The following is a 20520-nucleotide window of genomic DNA, read 5'->3' as shown; positions in this document are numbered from 1 at the left end:
CATAAGAGGCTGCACTGTGCAAGACATCATCATTAACTGCATTTTATGGAGAAGGAAGTCAGCAGGATCTGAAAAATGTCTACTACCACAAAGGTACAAAAAACTTCAATATGCAATGGAATATAGTTTATCCTGGAGCACTTTAAGCTACAAATGCTATTCTTCTGCTGATATGCCAAAATGTGAATTTTGACTCTTTTTAAAAAACTGTATTGTATTTTTACTGGAGTTAGATTCATACATGTCTTGCTTCATTTAATGATACTAATATTTTGCTGTTTATTTACTAGACACATATTTAAAATTGTCATTTTAGCATATCCACTGAAGAATATTTCTGGTTGAAAACGCATCTCTGATAGAAACCTATCTCTGATGTCACATTTCACATTTTAGTACCTTTGTGGTTTGTCACTCTGTCAGGGACCGCCAACCCAACCAGGGCCCTGACTTACCGCATGGGGGAGCTGGAGCGGTGGGGACGTGGGCTCAGGCAGAGACCCAGGGAGCACTTGTCAAGCCCCCAGCTGGAGGACTAACAGAGGGGAACAGTGAGGAGGGAAAGAAAAGTCTGGCCAGGGGATTTCCCTTTCAGTCTCACCAGGAAGGAAGAGGAAGGGGTGGGGAGGTCAGAGAGGCCTCATAAGAAGGGAGAAGGCCAGTGATGAGCTGGTTAGCTGGAGGGAGGCAGGAGGCCTGGGTTATGCCTGACCTTGCCCACGACCAAGCCTACAGCAACCACAACAGGGAGGAGGACCAGGGTGAAGTAAACTCCCTCCCCCTTCTCTGAGGCCTCTCCACAGGGGCCCTCCACCCAAGGATCTACCCTGCTGATCCTGACCCTCCACACACTCATTTTTGTTTGAGGATGAGTGCAGACCTCTTTACATTTCTTTGCAGGATTTATTATCAGTTCATATTGGTGCTACTTACTGACACAGGCAATCAGGTCATGGAAGATTTCTTTGGGGAAAAGGGGATGTTCCAGCCCTCGAAAATAGAGTTTTAGAACTCCTGCTATTGAGTCCATATCATGATCATTTTGATCTCCGGCCAGTGGATCCTCCCCTGGTCACCACAAAAAAGAAAAATGAGTATGTTAAACATCAAGATATGGAGCACTCTTAGAAAAATGAACGTCGATTAAGAAGAAATTACAGGAAGTAGCCCAAGAGGCTCATAATGTGTGTTCTAGAATAGTTTTTACAAGTATCTCCCGCTTCCTCACCTCTCCCTTAGCATAGTTACACAGGGACCAAGTTGAAACACACATGTTTTCTGTCTCCTAGCAGTATTAGGAGTATAATACTGAGTATAATACATTGCAACTATAATACTTGCAATGGAGAACAATACCTATTTTCAGCCATGCATAGCCTGGCATCATGCAATTAGGTGATATCTTCTGAAGGAGATGCTATGCTTAAAAAAACTTGTTCCCAGGCACAATCAGATTTAATACACATGCATCATAAGGCTTTTTATTTCATTCCTCCTTGTGAGACTGCTTTTGAAATTTGGGAGGAAAGACTGAAATCTCATTATGTCCACGAAGCTCACTGTGTGGCCCTCTGGCTGTGGCCATTATCGACTAGTACCTACTGGACTTGAGCCAAGGGTCTTCAGGTCAAAAAAATAACTAAATTTCAGAACAAGAAAGTTATAGAATCATTATGTCTTTCAAGGAACCATCACTTTGGTTCAACTTGACTTTTTGGTCTCCCTTTGCAACCAGCCGAAAGTTCTTTATATGTTTCCTAACTCTTAGAAGCTCTTAGTCATACGGACTATAAGCTGGCAGCTTTTACTATAGACCTTTCTTTCTTCCTTTCTCACTTGGTCAGACTTGCTTCACCTTCTTTTGCTTGCTTCCAGCTCTTGGCTACTGCTAGTTTTTCCACACTGAGTTATGAACGAATCCCCTGGATATTAATCCTCTCAACTTCCCTAGATCAAGATAATTGTCTGAACCTCCATAAATGAAGACAGACTGCTCTACCCCAACTCACATGCTAACCTTGTGTTTGTACCTGGATGAACTGTTCCTTGATGGCCAGGCTCCTGACATTAACAAGAACTATAGGAGTGTCCTTTAAGACCAATTTCAGAGGAAATTCATGTGAACATAGTGCCTGACACAGTACTATATTTATACTAGATAGACACAGTGAATCTGTGTTGTTAAAGCAGCCCTGAATGTAACTGAAGAGCCATGTTTTGAAAAGATAACAGCTGCAATGGGTTGAAAACACCTCTCTGATTCAGGAGCACTCAGTCTAGATTCGAACATATACAGCAACTGAGATGAGAGGGTAAAACATCAGAAAATGGCATAACACAGAATATTGAACAAAGCCTGCTTGGAAATTCCATGTACCTTCAAAAAGAGAGGCATAACATTCTGATACAATCTGACATGGCAGGATTGCAGTTCCAAGTGAAGCTTATATGGAGATGTGACAAGAAGCATAAAAGTTAACCCATTTTAAATACTAAACAGTTATTGAACATTGAGAAAAATAATCTATCAGCAGCCATTATTAAGAACTAGAGAAGACAACATACAGCTTCCATCTGTTTCTTCAGTATTAAAGCCTCTTAAAATAAAAAAGCTAACATGAAAGCAAGTGACAGAGGACTATGCAACTCTTACCTCTCTCAAACGCATTTTTGATATCATTCACCTCAACCTGAGATCCTGACACCCTGAATATTCCTTCATGCTGCAACCCTGTGAAGAACGTAAGTGAGATCCATGACAACAGTAAGAACAAGTGCAATGCTTGCGAAGTTCCTTTAGTAGAATTCAACCTGAAGTCCAGTTTGGACTCCAATTACAGCACAACTATACCCTTGGATTTAATGGAACTGAATTTAACAGACTTCAGAAATAACACTGTGGCGTCTTTAAAAACTAGTCATATGTTTTGTGAATGTGTGCGCACGTTGTTATAAATGAAATTGAATTTAACACTTTTTGAAAACAGATGTACCTTCCTTCCCATTAGTCCATTAAATTGAGGGTTCTCTGTAATATCGTATAATAAAATTCCCCCTTGCTGCAGAAACAAATACCAGAATAACTCTTCCTATTAAATGTGGATACCGGTCAAGTTCAACAGTATGGTGATGTTGGAACACAGTTCAGGACTTGACTTTAGAACTAACTGAAACGCTATGTAATTTCTTGACTGTTAATCCAACTTGGGTACCCAAAATTTAATTTGCATTTAAAATGGCATAATCAGTTAGTGTAGTTTTAATTAATTGACATTTACTATGAAAATTTTACTTAGTAATAATAATAAGCATTTGTACAAGGCTTCAGAGTAGGTATGGGCAAATTAGACTAATGGGATTTACTGTGCTTTTCTTTTTTTAAATTAGAAGCTTGAGGTCCACCAACTGGAGCTAGGTGCAAAATGATGGTATGGAAGAGGTTACAGTAGTTGGTTACTATTTGCTAACAGTAGTTGATTTGCTTTGTTCACCACTTTGTGAACTCTTTTGTTGAAAAGTGTTATATAAATATCGACTATACCTTATGAGCTGTATACTAGAATTATCTGTATATACAAATGCAAATCTATATTTAAGTTACTACAGATCGAGGATTCCAGCAGCCTAATGCAGAAAAAAGATGACTTTTTCTATTGTTAAACAATTGGGAATGAACTTTTCTGATCTACTGAAAATCACCCAGCAGTCTATTAATATATCTACATTCTGCCCACTTAGATTTAGAGTGTTCAATGTGCTTCCCACACATGATCTTAGTATAACATTTTTGGGCAAAAAATTTTCCTCGTCCGAAGAGGCCAATCCTATCCAACTTACTAGTGCTGGTGCAGCTGTGCCAAAGGGGTGTGCACCACATCCTATAGTGGGGGAGAAGTCATGGAGGCCTCATCAAGTTAAGGGAACATTTGTTCCCTTACTTTGGGGCTACATTGCAGCTGCATCAGTGCTGGAAAGTTGGATAGAATTAGACCTAAATCTGTTATAAATTTGCAACATAATATACATACCTCTTTTGGAAAGGGAGCTATTTGGTTACAGTAGTTGATTTGCTCTGTTCACCACTTTGTGAACTCTTTTGTTAAAAAGTGGTATATAAATATGCTTAATAAGAACAACAATAATAAACCAGAAGCTATTACTTGAGTTGGATAGACAAATGATATGTATGATGCTACAAAAGCCTTTGGGCAGTCTTTGAATCATGTAGCTGTTAATTATACTCCCAGTCCTTCTACGGTCTCATACCAGGTAAGAATGACACTAGTCAAAATATAGGTGTGTGTCACTTAATGATGGGGATATGTACTCCGATCCCCGATATGTGATCAGGTTGGTAAGTGAACATTCAGCCCAATCTAGTGCCTTTTCTGCGTAAACAGACACTCCCCTGCCAGACACTTGCTGACTGCGCAGGCTACTGGGGACTGCTTGCCTCTTCTTTGCATTAAGAGCCTCTTTGTTGTGTAAACAGACATTCAGGTGTAGGCTATCGGAGACCTAATTGCCTCATTAAGAGCCTCTTTGTTGCGCTTTGACCACCGTTGTACATGTGGTCCGTCGTTAGGTGGTTGTTAAGCAATGTGTGCCTGTACAAGAAAGAGACAGCTCAGCTTTCAGCAAAGGCACATCGGTGAACTACATGCAACACAGCTGGACTGCTGCCACAGTAAAAAGAAAAGGTTTTACTACCCCTAAGTTATGCTTTATTGAATAAACACCGAAAATCCGCTGTACTTAGTGTAAGAAGAGGAGAACAATCTCTTAGAAGTGGTTTCCAAAGTACTGGATTTTCAAAAACCAATATGTATATTTAATCTCATTTACTGAATATTGCGTGTATAGCACACTGGTTATATGGACACCATTGTTGGCTGTATTATGGTGGCATTGCCTTTTTGACCTTTTGCATACTTTTTCAGAGTGATTTAAACAAACATATGCCAGCACTGATATAATGAAATCCATGGCAAAAATCCATCTGCAGAATTCATGGTCTGTTAAGCTTAGGAACCAACCCTATCCAACTTTCCAGGAAGTTCATGGGCCCAGAAAGAATGTGTATGTATGCAAGCCATTCTTAATTTGACCGTAGAAGTATTGCAATTTCCCCCCCCCCCAATCAATGGAATGCCTACTTAGTAGGCATGCCTACTAAATTTAATTCAGTAGGCTTCAAATATTAAGGGACTTCCAATACATGTATTAGTATTTGATGTGCCAAAGCCTTTGTTGCAAGTTGCTGATCCTAATCAGAATAGATATTAATGGGTAATTCTCTGATAATAGCCTTATAACAGAACGCATTGGACAGAGTTGGTTCACTATTTAAGGCCATCACTTGAGATTTACAATGTCTCCAGAATTTTTCAGCTATTATCTCTCTCAGCTTTGTTAAATAGTGATGACTTGGCTCTTATTTTTACAATTCAGATAGAGATAAAACACCTCCCACTTATGTTAGAAAACTTTGAAGGAATAATTGTTCCACAAATGTCCTACACAGCTGAAACGTGGGTATGTCAATGAGTTAGAAACTGCTCAAAATAACATCTTAAAATTTCTTTTACAGCTGTCACACTAAACACCTCCAGCGAGAGTAAAGGCAGAATTTTACTAAAGACAGAATAGGTAAAGGCAAGCCTGAGTCCACGGTGCCTTACTATCATATTGGCTGAAGCTGCAACATACGAAAAAGGCAAGATTAGCAAAAGATATGCTAGTTGGAGCAAATTGCAAAAAGTACTGAGAACAACTGAGTCAAGAAATGTGAAAGTTATATTAAAATTACAAGTTAGAACTCTGAGTGAATTGGAAGTCGTAAATGTTAATTCAGTCAGGAAGCAGATCACAAAATAGAATAAAAACTGGACATGCAATGGGATGTGGGGTATACTTCTCACTTGTAGTTCTCAAAGTAGTACAGTTTCTTAAAATTATTTTCAGGCATCTTGTTTGGATTTAACAACATGCCTGATGAAGGCTTTCACATCATGCCAATTCCTGCCTCAAAAAAAGGTATGGTAAAATTGCTGTTAATAGTTGCTTGTGAATATGTGGCCAGCAGTTTGTGGAGGATGTGATACATCTGATGTTATGCTGTTCACTAGAGCTATCTCCAAAGGAAAGATTTCTTGCAGAGATTCTTGTCAGAACTGCACACTGAGAAAATCTGCTATTTGTTATCTGATAGCAAAAAGTCTGTTACACATAAAGTTGGCTTGTTTGTTTCTGCTGCGCAGAGATTAGAAAAAAATTTATCCAACAAAGTGCAATACTTTGATCCAGGGGCCATTTAAAAATATTATATTTCTCTTTCCTGTACTCCCCCCCCCCCCATTTATGTCAGAAGATACCTTATTCTTTTTGGGATTTTGTTTGTTTCATGTATCTTTCAGTTTATGATGACCTAAGATTTTAAACATATAATCATTCATTATGTAGACTGACATATACTTATTAGAATGGAATGTAAGTTCAGTAATGTGTGAGTGGTGTCTGCTGAAATGTCAGGTCTCAAAGGAATCTTGTGTATGTCAGCCAGTGGCGAAGAGTTTCTAAGCCATGAGGATTTCAAATTTGATTATTAGAGAACAGTTTCTTCTATTTACACAAGTGTGATCTGAGTTTCCTTGGTGCAAAACATGGATATTTTGACAAAATGCATTTTAGAACAGTATGTTTAGAAACTGGGTTAAATATAAGATACACAACATAGCAGTACCGGAAACAGACTAGTGGGAGACCATGGGCCAGGTATCTCCTAGTAGCCCTACTAAATTTTAATTAAGTTATAATTTAAAACAACAACTCACCAACAATTTTGCTCATTAAAAAACAAGGTTTTCCAACTGAAAGCAACAGACTTGAAACTTTAGTGTCACATCACTCTTTTAAAACATTTTGTATGTATAAAAAATCCAAAAGGACTATATGTAATAGGTAAATAAATGTACATAATTATACGCTGTGCTATACCTCCCCATACATGCTCCATAACTCAGAATCCCTTACCACTATATGGTAATAATTTTATTGTGCAAAGTCATCATTTATGTGGGATTCCTTCCAGTCCCTAGAGCACAGTTGGTCCTCAAGAAAATAAATGGTGGCCATCCTTGCCACAGGCATCCAGTAGAGTGCTGGGCCTATTTCTCTGATTATAGGTTTTACAAGACCATCCTTTCTTTTCTTGATCATGCAAACACCCAGGTGACTGAAAAATTAGAAATGTGTATTGTGCTTGATCTTTTCCAGAGTACATTTTTATTCAAAGCTTCTGTTTCAATAGACTTGTAAAAGACTATCCCCAGTCAGATACTGTATGGAACAAAAAAGGTAAAGCATAATAGTTTTAGCTTATCTGTCTCCAAACTTACCATGTCGACTAATGAATCGTATGCAGCTCTCTACCACAAGGGGAATGGCTTGGCTGGAATCCTGAACAAAAAGGGGGAGGGGGAAAGAAAATGTGATGAAAAAAATCTCACCAGTTAAATTGTTCACAGTTCTTAAAATTACACAGCTCTGAAATATATATTCCTTAATAAAATGTACTACAACTAAGGGCTGTTTCCCATTACAAAATTCCTACTCAGAAAATACTATTTTTTAAAATGTATATGTGAACCAGTGAGCCACAAGGGAATGTGTACATGTAGTCAGACTACACATACACACACTCTCTTGGGATTGGGTTAAATTTGAAATTGAAATCATATTCATCTAAAGGAAAATGGTTAAGCAGGATGATTACCATTATACGATTTTGTGAGAATTCTGATGACCATTTCCTACAGTGTGGAGAGCGCTGCAGGATCAGACCAAAAGCCCATCTAGTCCAACTTCTTGTATCTCACAGTGGTCCACCAGATGCCTGAGGAAGCACACAAGACAACTAGATACCTGTATCCTGGTGCCACTCCTTTGCATCTGGTGTTCTGAAGTAACCTACTTCTAAAACAAAAAGAGGTTGCACATAACCATCATGGTTTGCAACCTGTGATGAATTTTAAATCCAGAAATCTGTCCAATCCCCTTTTAAAGGTATCCAGGCCAGGCGCCATCACCACATCCTGTGGCATGGAGTTCTACACATTAATTACACGCTGGGTAAAGAAATATTTTCTTTTGTCTGTTCTAACTCTCCAGGATCCCCTGGTTTTTGTAACATTCTATTTTTAACCATATCTTCGACTTTCAAAATCCAAGGGAAAAACATTTTTTCTTTCAAAAGGTTTTCATCATTTAGAAAATCTGTTACTGAGCAAATGACTGTATATCCTTCTAAAACAAATTTTCTGTGACATTAACCTTTTTTTAGCTAGCTATTTAAATACGTTTATTTTTCATTTCACTGAGATTGTTCATTTATTCAATTTTTGTTGTGCTGGAACAATAATCCATTACATCTGAACATTAGATCTTTATTTAGATCTTTAGAACTTTATTTTAAACTGAGTTCTAAACAAGTTCTATCTCTATTTTCCAATGTTCAAGGTGGTGTACAACAATAAGAGTTTTTAAAAAATACAATTAATAAAAATATTTAAATAAAACAATTAAAATAATATATGAGTTAAAAGATGTAAAGAACAGCATTTATCAATAAGATGTAGACTGAAATGCATAAGCAAATCAGCCTCCAGCTGAGAGGCCCTGCAGGGAACCTAAGAAGAGAAGTAAAGTGATCTTGAAATTAGGATCTATAAGGTTTTGAAAAATTATACGACTTGGAGCGCAATCCTAATGCACCCTTTGGCCGGCACAGAAGGGTTGCAAATGTGCCGTAAGGCATGCTTGCGCCTCCTTGAGAGTCAGCTGGGCTGGCGCAGAGACACGTGCTGGCCTGCAGAGGCTGGATCCAGCCTCTGCGCCTACCTGCAAGGGGAGGCTTGAATTGGCCGAGCTCGATCGACAAAAGGGTCTGGGGAGGGCAGGGAGGAGGGCTGGGGCGGGGGAGGGAGGGCTGTTCTGGGGCGGGGGAGGGCTGCCCTGGGGCGGATGGGCACGGAGCAGGAGGCAGGGCTGGGATCCAGCAGATATGCAAGCAGCTGCAAGCTGCTCCGCTCTCCTCTGACTTATGTCACTTCCAGAGGTGGCGCAAGTCCGAGAAGATCCATTAGGACTGCGATGGCTTACCTGGGGGTAAAGGGAAGAGTTTCCACTTACCTCTGGTTCAGACACTTCGGGCCACTATCTTGCGCTGGGTACAGTGCAGGCCGCCTGGTCTGCCTGTTCCAGCGCAAGATGGGATTGCGCTGTTATTGTGTTACCAAAAATCATGTGGGCTGCAATAATATACACATTTTCCTGGAAGTGAGCCCCATCAAACACAATGGAACTTCTAAGGAGACATGCATAGGATTGCACTGTATTCTTACATATACAGTACAGTGGTACCTCGCATAACGAATGCCTCGTGCACCGAAAAACTCGCAGAACGAAAGCGTTTTGCGAAGTTTGGTAACTCGCACAATGAATTTTTATGACCCGTGCTTCGCAAGACGAATTTTTGTTTGTTTGTTTGTTTTGGTTTGTTTTAAGGGGGGGATCTTCATGCCAGTTTATGATCCCCTTTACCCTAGAAAGGGGAGGATCTTCATGCCAGTTTATGATCCCGTTCACCCTAGTAAGGGGAGGATCTTCATGTCAGTTTATGATCCTGTTCACCCTAGTAAGGGGAGGATCTTCATGTCAGTTTATGATCCCGTTCACCCTAGTAAGGGGAGGATCTTCATGTCAGTTTATGTAAGTAAGTCCCATTGTGCTTGCTCCCAGGAAAGTGTGCACAGGATTACAGCCTTCAAGCTCCCCACTCAGCATCCCCCCGTTTTTGAAATCCTCAGTACAGTATGTATGCCTTTAAAGAGCACTTAATAAACACTTTGTAAACCAAATTTGACTTTGTTCTGACTTTTCTTGCCCATAGGAACACATTAATTAAATTTCAATGCATTCCTATGGGAAAACGCGCTTCGCAAAACGAAAAACTCGCATAACGAAAGGACTCACGGAACGAATTAATTTCATTATGCGAGGCACCACTGTATTTTAAAGCTAGATTCATGGGTTCCTAGTTACATACTAGGACCACATTACTATAACCAAGATGAAACTCAAAGTGCTTCTACACCCTGTGGTGATGCAATCAGGCAAGAGCAGGCTTCTCTTTAGTTCCATGCAACAAAGTAAATGGGCTTTGGCTGGCAAGACTATTGGGAAAGAGGCACAGCCTACTCCCCCAAGAGGTTGATATTACTAGGATAAGGGAAAATTTGGCTCCCCCCCCCAATGGTGTTCCTGATTTATACTTTCCCATATATACAGTAAATAAAGAGTTGTTATTCTCTGATGGGAAAAAAGCCAAAACTGGGAATAACGCGATGAAACACTGGGAACTAGTTGGCTCAGTCTCTACTGAAAGGAATCCAGCAAGGCAGTGAATGGTCTGTGTTTAAAGAACATTCAGACATACTGCGCCCCTTCTAGCCCTTACACTGTTTCAGCCAGGTCACTCCATCCCCCTGCCCCAACTCATAATGATGGATATTTTGCTAGTTTATTCTGTATGCCACTTTTCTAATTGTTTAAATACATGAGTTGTGTGAATCCTTTTGACTTACACTCAAATATATTTGGAAATGATTTCATGTGGTTTAGAAGAAAGTCTCTCACAATAGGATGCTATGATATATATCAATATCTAGAATTTTTAAGTCAAAAGGGATTGCATTGAAAGAAGCTAAATGAAAATATGGTAAGGGTCTTCAGAGGTTCCTGTGAATGGGCTTACGAGTTACTATTGGGCTGACAGTAAATCCTCTTTATTTGGAGCGCTTTTCAAAAGCATAAGCAAAGCAAGAGACTCCATAACTGAAGCATTTCAGGAATTCAAAGAGTCAGCATTCCAAAAAAGAACATGTAGAACACATTCTCTATAAGTGCTTTAGCAAACACACACACACACCCTAACTGTACAGTTTGGAAGGGTGAGGCAATTATACAAATTATGGTAAATGTTTCTGCCACTATTTCCCTAGTGTGTGCATTATGAATACAAAATAAATAAAATCAAAGGCCCTACAAATCCTTTCATTTCACTTCAGAGGTGGGGAGGAGAAAGCTTCACAGCTCATGAAGATAAAAGTAAACAAATTTTAAGTGAAACAAGGAATGAAGTTTGCAGGAAAACAGAATACTGAATTTTCACCTATCTTTTTTGAAACACATCAACACAACAAGATTTTGTCTTTAATTTCTTCAACGGCAAAGAAAAATTGAAACAAATTGCTAGTTCTACTGTCAGGAAGAGACACATGGAGCTGGATATTTTGATATAGTGCTTTCAAAATAAAAACAGCCTAGTTTCTGGTCAAAGTAAATTGATAGAGATTTCTGTATGCCTGAAATTAATATCAACAACAAGAAGAAGAGTGATTGAAATGAAGCTTCAAACCAGAACTGACCTTGAGAAAACTCTGTTCCTCCCTATCCCATGACAACATGAGGTAGTTCCTCTATTATTGTGTCAAAATTACAATGCCACGAGTCATCCACTGGGGACAAAAAGGACCTTGGAATGTCTCTAATTATAACTGCACATGTTACCAAAATCCTAACACACACAGTGGAAAAGGAATGCAAGCAAACCAGCCAATAGCAGTAAAAAAACACATTTATAGTAAACTGAAGCAACAAAGGCTGGAACATAAAGGGAGTAGTAGGATGTATGTTTTATGCAGGCTACAGCCATGAGAGGGCAATAGCTTCAAACTCAGAATTTAGCTAGTAGAGGACAAGTAGAGAGTACAAAAAACACACGAAGAGGGATGGAAAATATGGAAAGGGATGGGTTAGGATTTTCTAATCCTAACATGCAAAACATTTTACACTGCTGCAGCTTAACTTAGCACAGCAAAACTACTAACCCCACAAAGCAGTGCAGAAGCAGCTTTAGGAAGGCAGGAGAATCCAGGGTCCTTATGATGACTTCCAAGGTCTTGCTCTCCCAGTTGTCTCCTTGTTAAGCACTATGCACAGCTGATGATTCACTGGGTAAACCTGTCCACTTGCTGTGCACCCCAGTTACCTGAATGCACTGCCTCAAGCTGCACTGCACCTTTCCATGAACACCTTCTAAGTAGCTAACAGTCATATATCTAGGACTTTCTATTGCCTCTACATTCTCCCTCTATGAGCAAATTGACAGTGCCAAGCCTCCAAAGGTACTCTTAAAATCACTAAGAAAAGCTCAGAGAACGAAAGTGTTAGGAAACCACAAGTCATTTTTTTCATCAGATACAGCCCTGAAGTTTGGTAGTGTCCACACACCCCTAATCAAACCTGTTACTATAGAAGTCCCAAAGTATTGGCAGGGCGAGGCCCCAACAAAGACACAGCGATCGCGCTGCCAATGTGATCAGGAAACCTAAAGATCGGAGCTATCTGGAGTAGTAGGGAGGTCCACAGATGGGGCTGCGAGCTTCTCAGACCCTTCCAGGGACCATTGCAACTCCCAAGTCAGTTTAAAAACAGTTGCTCCCCATGGTAGTGCGATCGCTGCAGCACCGTTGGGGCACCCATTTCTGGGTGCCCCATTCTCCCTTAAGTGCCCCTTAAGGGAGAATGGTCCTCATCCAGTTCCCCTGGTGGGTTGCGACCCACCAGTTTGGGAACCACTGTGCTACTATGTACTATGGATATAACCTATGCCAAGAAGGTTGCAGTGTTGCTGCTATTAATTGTTAGGCCAGAGGAACCTCTAAATAGAAAAAGATTCAAATGGTTGCATCAAATGCTTAGTACATTACCAAACACAAACAAAAGTTTGACTGTTTTTTTAAACCAATATCTCATTATACAGTTTCTTTTGTGCAAGAAAGCCAAAAGGCAAGTAAAACCCACTTTAAAGCCTATGCCTATCAGCCATCTTCATCTGACTTGGGTCTCATTTTTTCACAATGAAATACTATGGACCAGAAATTACTATCAGGAATTGAGTCCAACAACACCTGCTAATTATTCAAACAACCTCAATGGGTCTTTTTTGATTACATATAAAGTCTTACCTGCTTCCTTATGGTAGAACTGCGTCTGCTGTTGATTCAAATGTCAGGATGAATCATCATTGATGGAGGAGGGAGAAGCAGAAGAGAAAGCACAGGCATGAGGTAAGATAATCACAATCAAAATAGCAGTTCACTTGGTACACAAGTGGTTCTTCCTGAGGGTGGAGATGGGGAGGAGTCAGAGACAGAAACCATTCCACTGATTTACTCTCAGTCAGGACTTTTAGAAACCCTTAAGTGATCTAAAATAAAAAGCACTGTAATTCCCAAGCGAGTATAGCAGGGCTTAATGCTAACATAAGCCTATACTTAACCTTTTACTTCCAACTGTATGAAAACCCATTATAAAACCCCATCATTCTAGTGTCAGTTAGTGATAATTTACAAGCATCCATGCTAAAATAGATGTATTCTGCCGGGTGATTCAGAGCCACAAGGGGGAGAAAAAAACAAATTGGTTTCGCTCTCTGCAATTAATATAACCTTTGTAATGGTCCTTTAGTAAAACATATGCTGAAAGAAATAAAACTGACAGATTAAAACATATTGAAATAACAACCTCATAATTTCTAATGGTCTCATGATTACTATTTGTATTCTCAGATAGGATCCAGAATGGATGGAATGGCCTTTTATATTTTAGCCAAGCCTCTCCTGCTAGGTGTGTAAAGTGGGGGTGGGTGGGAGAATCTTTTATACCATAGAAATTATAAATGGATCTTGTACCTACTACACTAAATTCAGGGGCAGATGTGCATAAGTTCACTATAGGTGCAAAAAACTACTATCACATAGATAGAACTGGTAATATACGCAGAATATGAACTTCAATATACAGGTGGGGCCTCCATAGCTGCGGATTATTCATTTGCAGATCTGGTTCAACGCAGGTTTGATGGGTGTTGATCTAAGCACATGAATGAACTATGCGGCAAAGTGCATGCACGTTGCTGCATAGTTCATTCATGTGCTTAATATTTGTGTTCCAGGATGACAGGACATGAACACACAAAAAAACAAAAAAATATGAAGATATGAAACTGGTGTAATAACAAGTCTATGTAGTTCACACCTTTTCCTCTGTCAGTGGTTCTGAAAGCCCACAGAGCCAGATCAACACGCATCAAACCTGCGTTGAATGGCCTGTTTACATCTACTAGATGGCCTGTTTACATCTAGTATGGATATACGTATCTTACTACCTGCAGTGCTTTCTCCCATATTGCTTTTCCCAGCTTCTACTGCACCTGTTCCCACTGTACAGAGGGTGCTCTGCAGACCTTCACTGGTGAAAGGCAAGATCTGCCAAGGGGATATCAGCCCACCACTTATAAAGGACTTTCACACAGAACCACACTTCACAAAACGGAAGTGTGGCAAAATTCTTTGTCTTGGAACAAAGATATGAGACAAAGTAAACACGTAGCAGCATTTGGGTGAGATGGTTTTTCACAAGTTTTTCCTAAGAGGTTTTAGCCAACAATTTATTCTCTCCACTGCTGCAATCCAATTCCATATCAGACCAGATGATGTCAACTGTTATTTAACTCTTTCTCAATACGGCCAAAAATTAGGCACCGAGCTCTGTTTTCAGTTCAGATAGATTTTTCAAAGTGTGAAAGAAACCATCTGCTTTTTGGAAGCATCCTTCTTCATTCTTGCATAAGGTTTCCTATCAGCTCTAACAGTCTTTGGACTGGTTCTGGCTTCTCTATTCTGCAAAATGAATTGCAGGAGATACAAGCTACCGAGAAGTCCCTGGATCATATAACCCTACTCCCTGCCAGAACAGATGGTTGCTGCATTTTCAAGACAGGTCATCTTGCTGTGTTTAAGAATCAAGATTACGCTGTTAATTTTGTGGAGTTCTTAACACACACACACACACACACACACACACACACAGAGAGAGAGAGAGAAATTAAGCAACAAACTGCAGGGATAGAAATCCAAAAAAAGCAGATTCCTGTCACAGACAGTGCAATGTTTTAAACTATCAGACAAAAGGATACTCCAATATTCAATGTTGTTCCATGATGAATAATATTTTATTATTACAGATGTCAGACCCTAATTAGGACCTGTCAACTCTCCTTTACTATGAAGAATGTAAAATGAGATAATGACTCTAGATATGGAATGATCACTCTCTCTTTGTTAGAAACACACACACACACACACACACACACACACACACACACACACACACACACACGACCAATACAGAATGGCAATTTGGAGTTTTGCAATGTTTCATAGAAGGCCCTATCAAACATCATTTTTTTCTATTATTATTTCCACATATGCAGTGCCATTTTATGATAGCATGATTGATGCCAATCCCCTGGGGGCTGGGGATAAGAATAGGCCCTCAGTTTGGCTGTACTTGTCGTAAGAGGCGACTAAACAGCCACCGGGTAGATGGGACTCGTCAGCCTGGGAAGGCAGCTCATCTGAAAGAAGGAAAACTCTGATCCCAAACCTCCACTGCCTTGTGGCTACATCCAGTTATGGAAAAGGCTTCAGGAGTCAACCTCGAGGCAAAATCCGGAGCCCGAGTCCCTGAGGCAGTTCATGGCTGAACACAGTCACGTTCTGGCAACTCCTGCAACGCCGCTGGAACCAACCGAATTGGCCTCTGCCTTTCCATTGGACCATTTCAGCAACATGGAGAGGGGGGATTTGCTGCATGGGTAACAGCCTATCCTCCATACGTACTTTACCCAGGCTTTGTGCACTGGAGAGGACACTCTGTTCCAGAACCACCATTCAGAGCGTGACACCATAGTCTTCCGAGACTGAAGGATGCCAACACATTGATTGATGCCAGTCCCCGTTACAACAAAACGTTTATTCTCTCCACTGCTGCAATCCAATTCCATGTCAGACCAGATGAGGTCAATGGGGCAAAGTGAAAGAAAACTCCTATATGACTGATTCCTCCCCTCCCCCATTAAACAATCAAAAGCATTTCAAGTACTTGTTTCAGGGCTTTTTATCCCTCATGAGAGGGATAAATCCAATAGAGCACATTGTCTTGTCTAGCTTGGACAAATGAGGGGAATTTACACTGGAAAAATGACGAGACACATTGCTGCGTGTTAGCTAATTAGCACACACACACACACTCTTTGTCTCGAGCTTATAAAAGTAGAACTAGTTGTTCTGCTTGAAACAGGACACCCCTGGGTCAAGTCCTTCCTCCGCCCATCATGTAGAGCAGTGTTTCTCAATGTTTGTCCCCCACTGTACCACTCTGCATGGTCCACCTATTGGAAGTACCACTGGAAGTAACGTGATGATGTAATCGCCAGCTACTTCCAGACTGGAAAGCCAGATGCAATGTAACTACACTGGTAAGAGGCTCAGGGTGGACAGGAGGGCTTTTTCGTGCACATGAAAAGTGCACGCTGGAGCTCTCCCTGTCAAGTCTAGCCTCTTACTGCTATTTGTCGTGTTGATTGCTGGCCTCGCTGCCAGGCAGCAGGGGTCTCGGGGGTCTGTGAGTACCACTGGGCATCACCTCAAGTACCACCAGTGGTATGAGCGCCACTGGTTGAGAAGCACTGATTTAGGGCACTATCCTAACCAACTTTCCAGCCCTGGCATAGCTGTGCCAGTGAGGCATGTGCTGCATCCTGCAGTTGGGGGGCAGTCATGGAGGCTTCCTCAAGGTAAGGCAATGTTTGTTCCCTTACCTCAGAGTTGCATTGCCTTTACCTCAGTGCTGGAAAGTTGGTTAGGATTGTGCGCTTAGAAACTTATACTTGTGCTGTTTCCCTGCCAGCCACAGGGAACGTGGTCAACCCAATGACAACACAATGTGGGTAACTTTGCCTAAACTTTGGGAAGATGGGGGGGGGATGAGATAATTTGACATTATTTTCAATGATAGCCTCATTATCAAATGTAAGATCTAATTCCACCTTTATAGAAAGGAAGTCGGACAGCAGAATCCAAGTTACAGTAATCTCACTGATCCCAAAACTCTGGTTATACAAAATTATAATTCATCCTTACTCATTCTTATAGACCTGATTGCTGCAACTCTATGACCTAGTTCTGATTTAGTGGAAAAGAGAACAAACCTTACAGAACATGAGAGAAAGAATGAAGAGATGCAGGCTTGTGTGCTCCCTATCCCCCCTCTCCTCCTTTTCCGTATGGGAGAGGAGAGGACTTACAGCTTCTACTTTCAGTTGCAACTAAACCACCATTTCCTGTTGTGTGTGAACTTGACAAATTGTGGTTTATTCATGGCTTGATTCTTGTTTGTTTTTCCATAAACCACAGTTCCCCAAGTCCTTACATAATGGGAAAGAGCAGTTTAGTACAACTGTAGAAGTAGAAGCTCTAAATCTCATGTGGGAAAAGTGAGAAGGGAAGAAGGAAACCTGTGGTTCTCTAAAGGCACGTTCTTATAGGAGATCATGATTTCCCGTTACAATTGAATGGGATCTATGCAGACAGCAGACACCAGAGACTTTTTCACTTCTCTGTACTGCAGAGAATGTACTTCATTCTCATTTGTTTCTTCTCTATATGCTGTTGTATTTTCTTATTTTATGTCTACATGGCAGGAGGATACTATAAAGACTTTCCTATTAAAGCTAAGGTGCTGTCACTCCAGTGAAGTTTATTTTTTTTTTTTAAAGATAAGATGCCAAACATTATGAGACTTGCTAACAAATGGGGATGAGTGTGCTGGAGCATGAGCTCATGCTTTGTTTGCCAGAAAGAGACTGTTCTGGTTACTGGAAGATACTGAAACAGCTTGCAGCCACACCTACCTGGCAAGAGAGCAGTCAGTCCTTTGGCCTGTTATGAGAAAAATAAACACATTTTGAAAGGACAAGAGAGAAACTTGCATCAGAAAAAATGGCTCTGGTGAGAAGAAGGGGAACTGGGCAAAACCTCTAGGTGCAACACAGCAGCTGTCCCCTGTTTCCCCCAGCATTGCTGTTATTATGATCAGGGCAGCCTATCTCTGCTGGCAAGGCTCCTCAGTGGCTGACCAGGAAATGCAAAAAACAGCTTCAAGCTGCCAGAAGACTCTTTCTTTAGAAAGCACTGCTTTTGAAAATTGGTCCGCAATAGATGCATTAATTGTTGACTTCCACTGCCAAGGCCATTTTTTTCCTTCTGCCTTCTTCCCCAGAGAATTGGAAGGGAAGAGAAATTGTATTTTATGAAGCAACTTAGAGAGATTGAAAACACTTACAGATTTGTTAGCCTACAGGCACAATGTGTTACAACTGCATCTCTCATGAGTCATAATGATATTTTCCACAATCATATTTATATTAAAAACAAAACAAATCATTCCACTAACTGATGGGGATCAAATAACTATGCCTGGTGCCAATAAGGGTAATGTTTAAAAATAGCGTGGTCGGAAATAATAAACACAACAGAAATTATTCAGCACATAGCAGAGTTGAAACAAGTTGAAACAAGTTGATTTCTCCACTGGAATTCTGTTGATTTGCATGAGCTGAGAATTTGGCATGACAGCTCAATATTACAAATAAAGAGATGGGAATGTGGATAATTGTTGATCATGGAAAATAGATAACACATTTTGAACAGTCACTTTCCCCCTCCCAACATAAACCTCAATCACGCAGAATAGTGCATAATTTATAACAATAATATTCCAAACCAGAGTTTCTTACCATCTGTCCCATTTCCATCACAGACTAATCATACGTATAAATTACATAGCTGTGGCAACATCAAAGGGCTCTAGTATTACAGTGACAAATGCAGGCGAAAGGCAGGGAAATAATTACTCGATCAGCAGATCTGCTGGTACTTTTTATTAACAGAACTTGTCATCTTCAGATTAAAGTAATTTGCAAGAGGAATCAAATGTCACCTTAAAGGAAGGTTGGGGGCAGGGAAGCACACAACAATGCTGAGCTTTCCTAAAATTAGACAAGCAGTCATATTTTGCACTTTGCAAAGCTACATCTCCCAAGTAAAGGTGCCAAAACTGCAAAAGAATGTCAATTACTTCATAGTTCAATAGTATGTATAAATTGGTGTATAGGATAAAGATTCCTTATTTATAGTGTTCTTTTTTAGGTTAGAGCAGTGGTTCTCAAACTTTGAGGGAGATTTACTCCTTCAGTAAGTTCTTGCGGGGGAGTGGCTAGGGTAGCAACGTGATCCCCAGGATTGCATCACTAAGGGGAGTGAGGGGGGTGCTTTTGTACTTACTTCAAGAAGGCAGGGCTGCTGCAGGAGGTGTGGGGAGTCCTGCACAGAGCTCCCTGAGGCTTGGAACATTCGCTAAAAGCAGGCGCAAAGCACCACCTGCAAAACAGAAGTGCTTTGCACCCACTTTTAGCGAATGTTCCAAGCCTCAGGGAGCGCTGTGCAGGGCTGCGCAGAGCTCCCCACACCTCCTGTAGCCTGCTGCAGCCCTGCCTTCTGAAAGTGCAAAGCACCCCCCTTGCTCCCCTTAGTGACGCAATGCTGGGGATTGTGTCACTGCCTCCCTCCCCTTCCCCTGCCCCTTAAAGGGATGTTCCCTTAAAGGGACAGGGGAATCACATCCCCTTAAAGGGACGGGGCAGCGTTACAAGAACTGGTGGGTCACGATCTTCTAGTTTGAGAACAACTGGGCTAGAGGGTAATGTATTATCCCAACTTTCCTTGTGCTCATACATAACTGCTCCTTTACATTGCTCCAACTCAGGATTTGACCTGTACTGGGACCTTGGCAACCCAACTTTTCCTCAGTCTACAGAGATTCCAGAATAACAAAAGTAGGCACAAGCAAAGGGTGCCTTCTAGGTCTAGAAAGTCAGACAAGAAAAATACTCAGTTTTCCTCTTCTTCTCCTAGCAGGGAATCTGTTTAAGGGGGCAGCAAGTTAAGAGAAGTCATGTACAAGAATGTAGTCAGAAATGATCCAGGAATGTAATTCATCACAGGGGCAGCTTAAGTGTTTCAAAAAGATACCCAGGGTAGGAAAAAAAATGCTTCCAGGAAAGAACCTTTCTGACTAAAAAAAAGAGTAGTTTCTGACACAAGAAACTGACTTGAAAAACAAGCCAAGTACCTTCCCTTGTTTCCTATGGATTGGACTCAGACCAATAATAGCACCAAATCACAACATTTATTGTAAGTTGCCTTGAGTGTCTCCTTTTGTGAGGGGAAGGACAGGGCAAAAGTATTTTAAATAAATAAACAAAACGTGGATTCAGAATGTGAACTACTTTTTAAACAATTCACATTAATGTCCACAGAGGCAAATTTCTCTGAAGAAATACAAATGTTGTGCTGTTGAGTCATTATGAAGCTCTCCTAAAAAGCAGCCAATTCTGGGCCAGAGGAATTTTGCCATGTGCTTCAGAGCAGATTTCACAAGAATCAAAAAGAAATGCTAGGGGGAGGGGAGTATTCTACTACATAATACAGTTCA

At 40.7% G+C, this 20520-nt stretch overlaps 1 protein-coding gene across 3 annotated transcripts in view; it reads right to left on the bottom strand.

Moving 5' to 3' along the window:
* Positions 1-20520, bottom strand: part of SRGAP2 (SLIT-ROBO Rho GTPase activating protein 2) — a 226607-nt gene that overhangs the window by 33314 nt on the left and 172773 nt on the right. For all 3 annotated transcript variants that reach the window (XM_066623037.1, XM_066623038.1, XM_066623039.1), the window contains exons 12-16: positions 17879-17906; positions 13089-13116; positions 7398-7458; positions 2654-2731; positions 934-1068 (exon numbers count right to left, since the gene is read on the bottom strand). In XM_066623037.1, the coding sequence (XP_066479134.1) occupies positions 934-1068; positions 2654-2731; positions 7398-7458; positions 13089-13116; positions 17879-17906 (330 nt within the window). The remainder of the gene's footprint in view (positions 1-933; positions 1069-2653; positions 2732-7397; positions 7459-13088; positions 13117-17878; positions 17907-20520) is intronic.

Source organism: Tiliqua scincoides, chromosome 4 (assembly GCF_035046505.1).
Source record: "Tiliqua scincoides isolate rTilSci1 chromosome 4, rTilSci1.hap2, whole genome shotgun sequence".
NCBI classification, from domain to species: Eukaryota; Metazoa; Chordata; class Lepidosauria; order Squamata; family Scincidae; genus Tiliqua; species Tiliqua scincoides.
The sequence above is the reverse complement of the archived record's forward strand: the minus strand, read 5'-3'. Positions and strand labels throughout refer to the sequence as shown.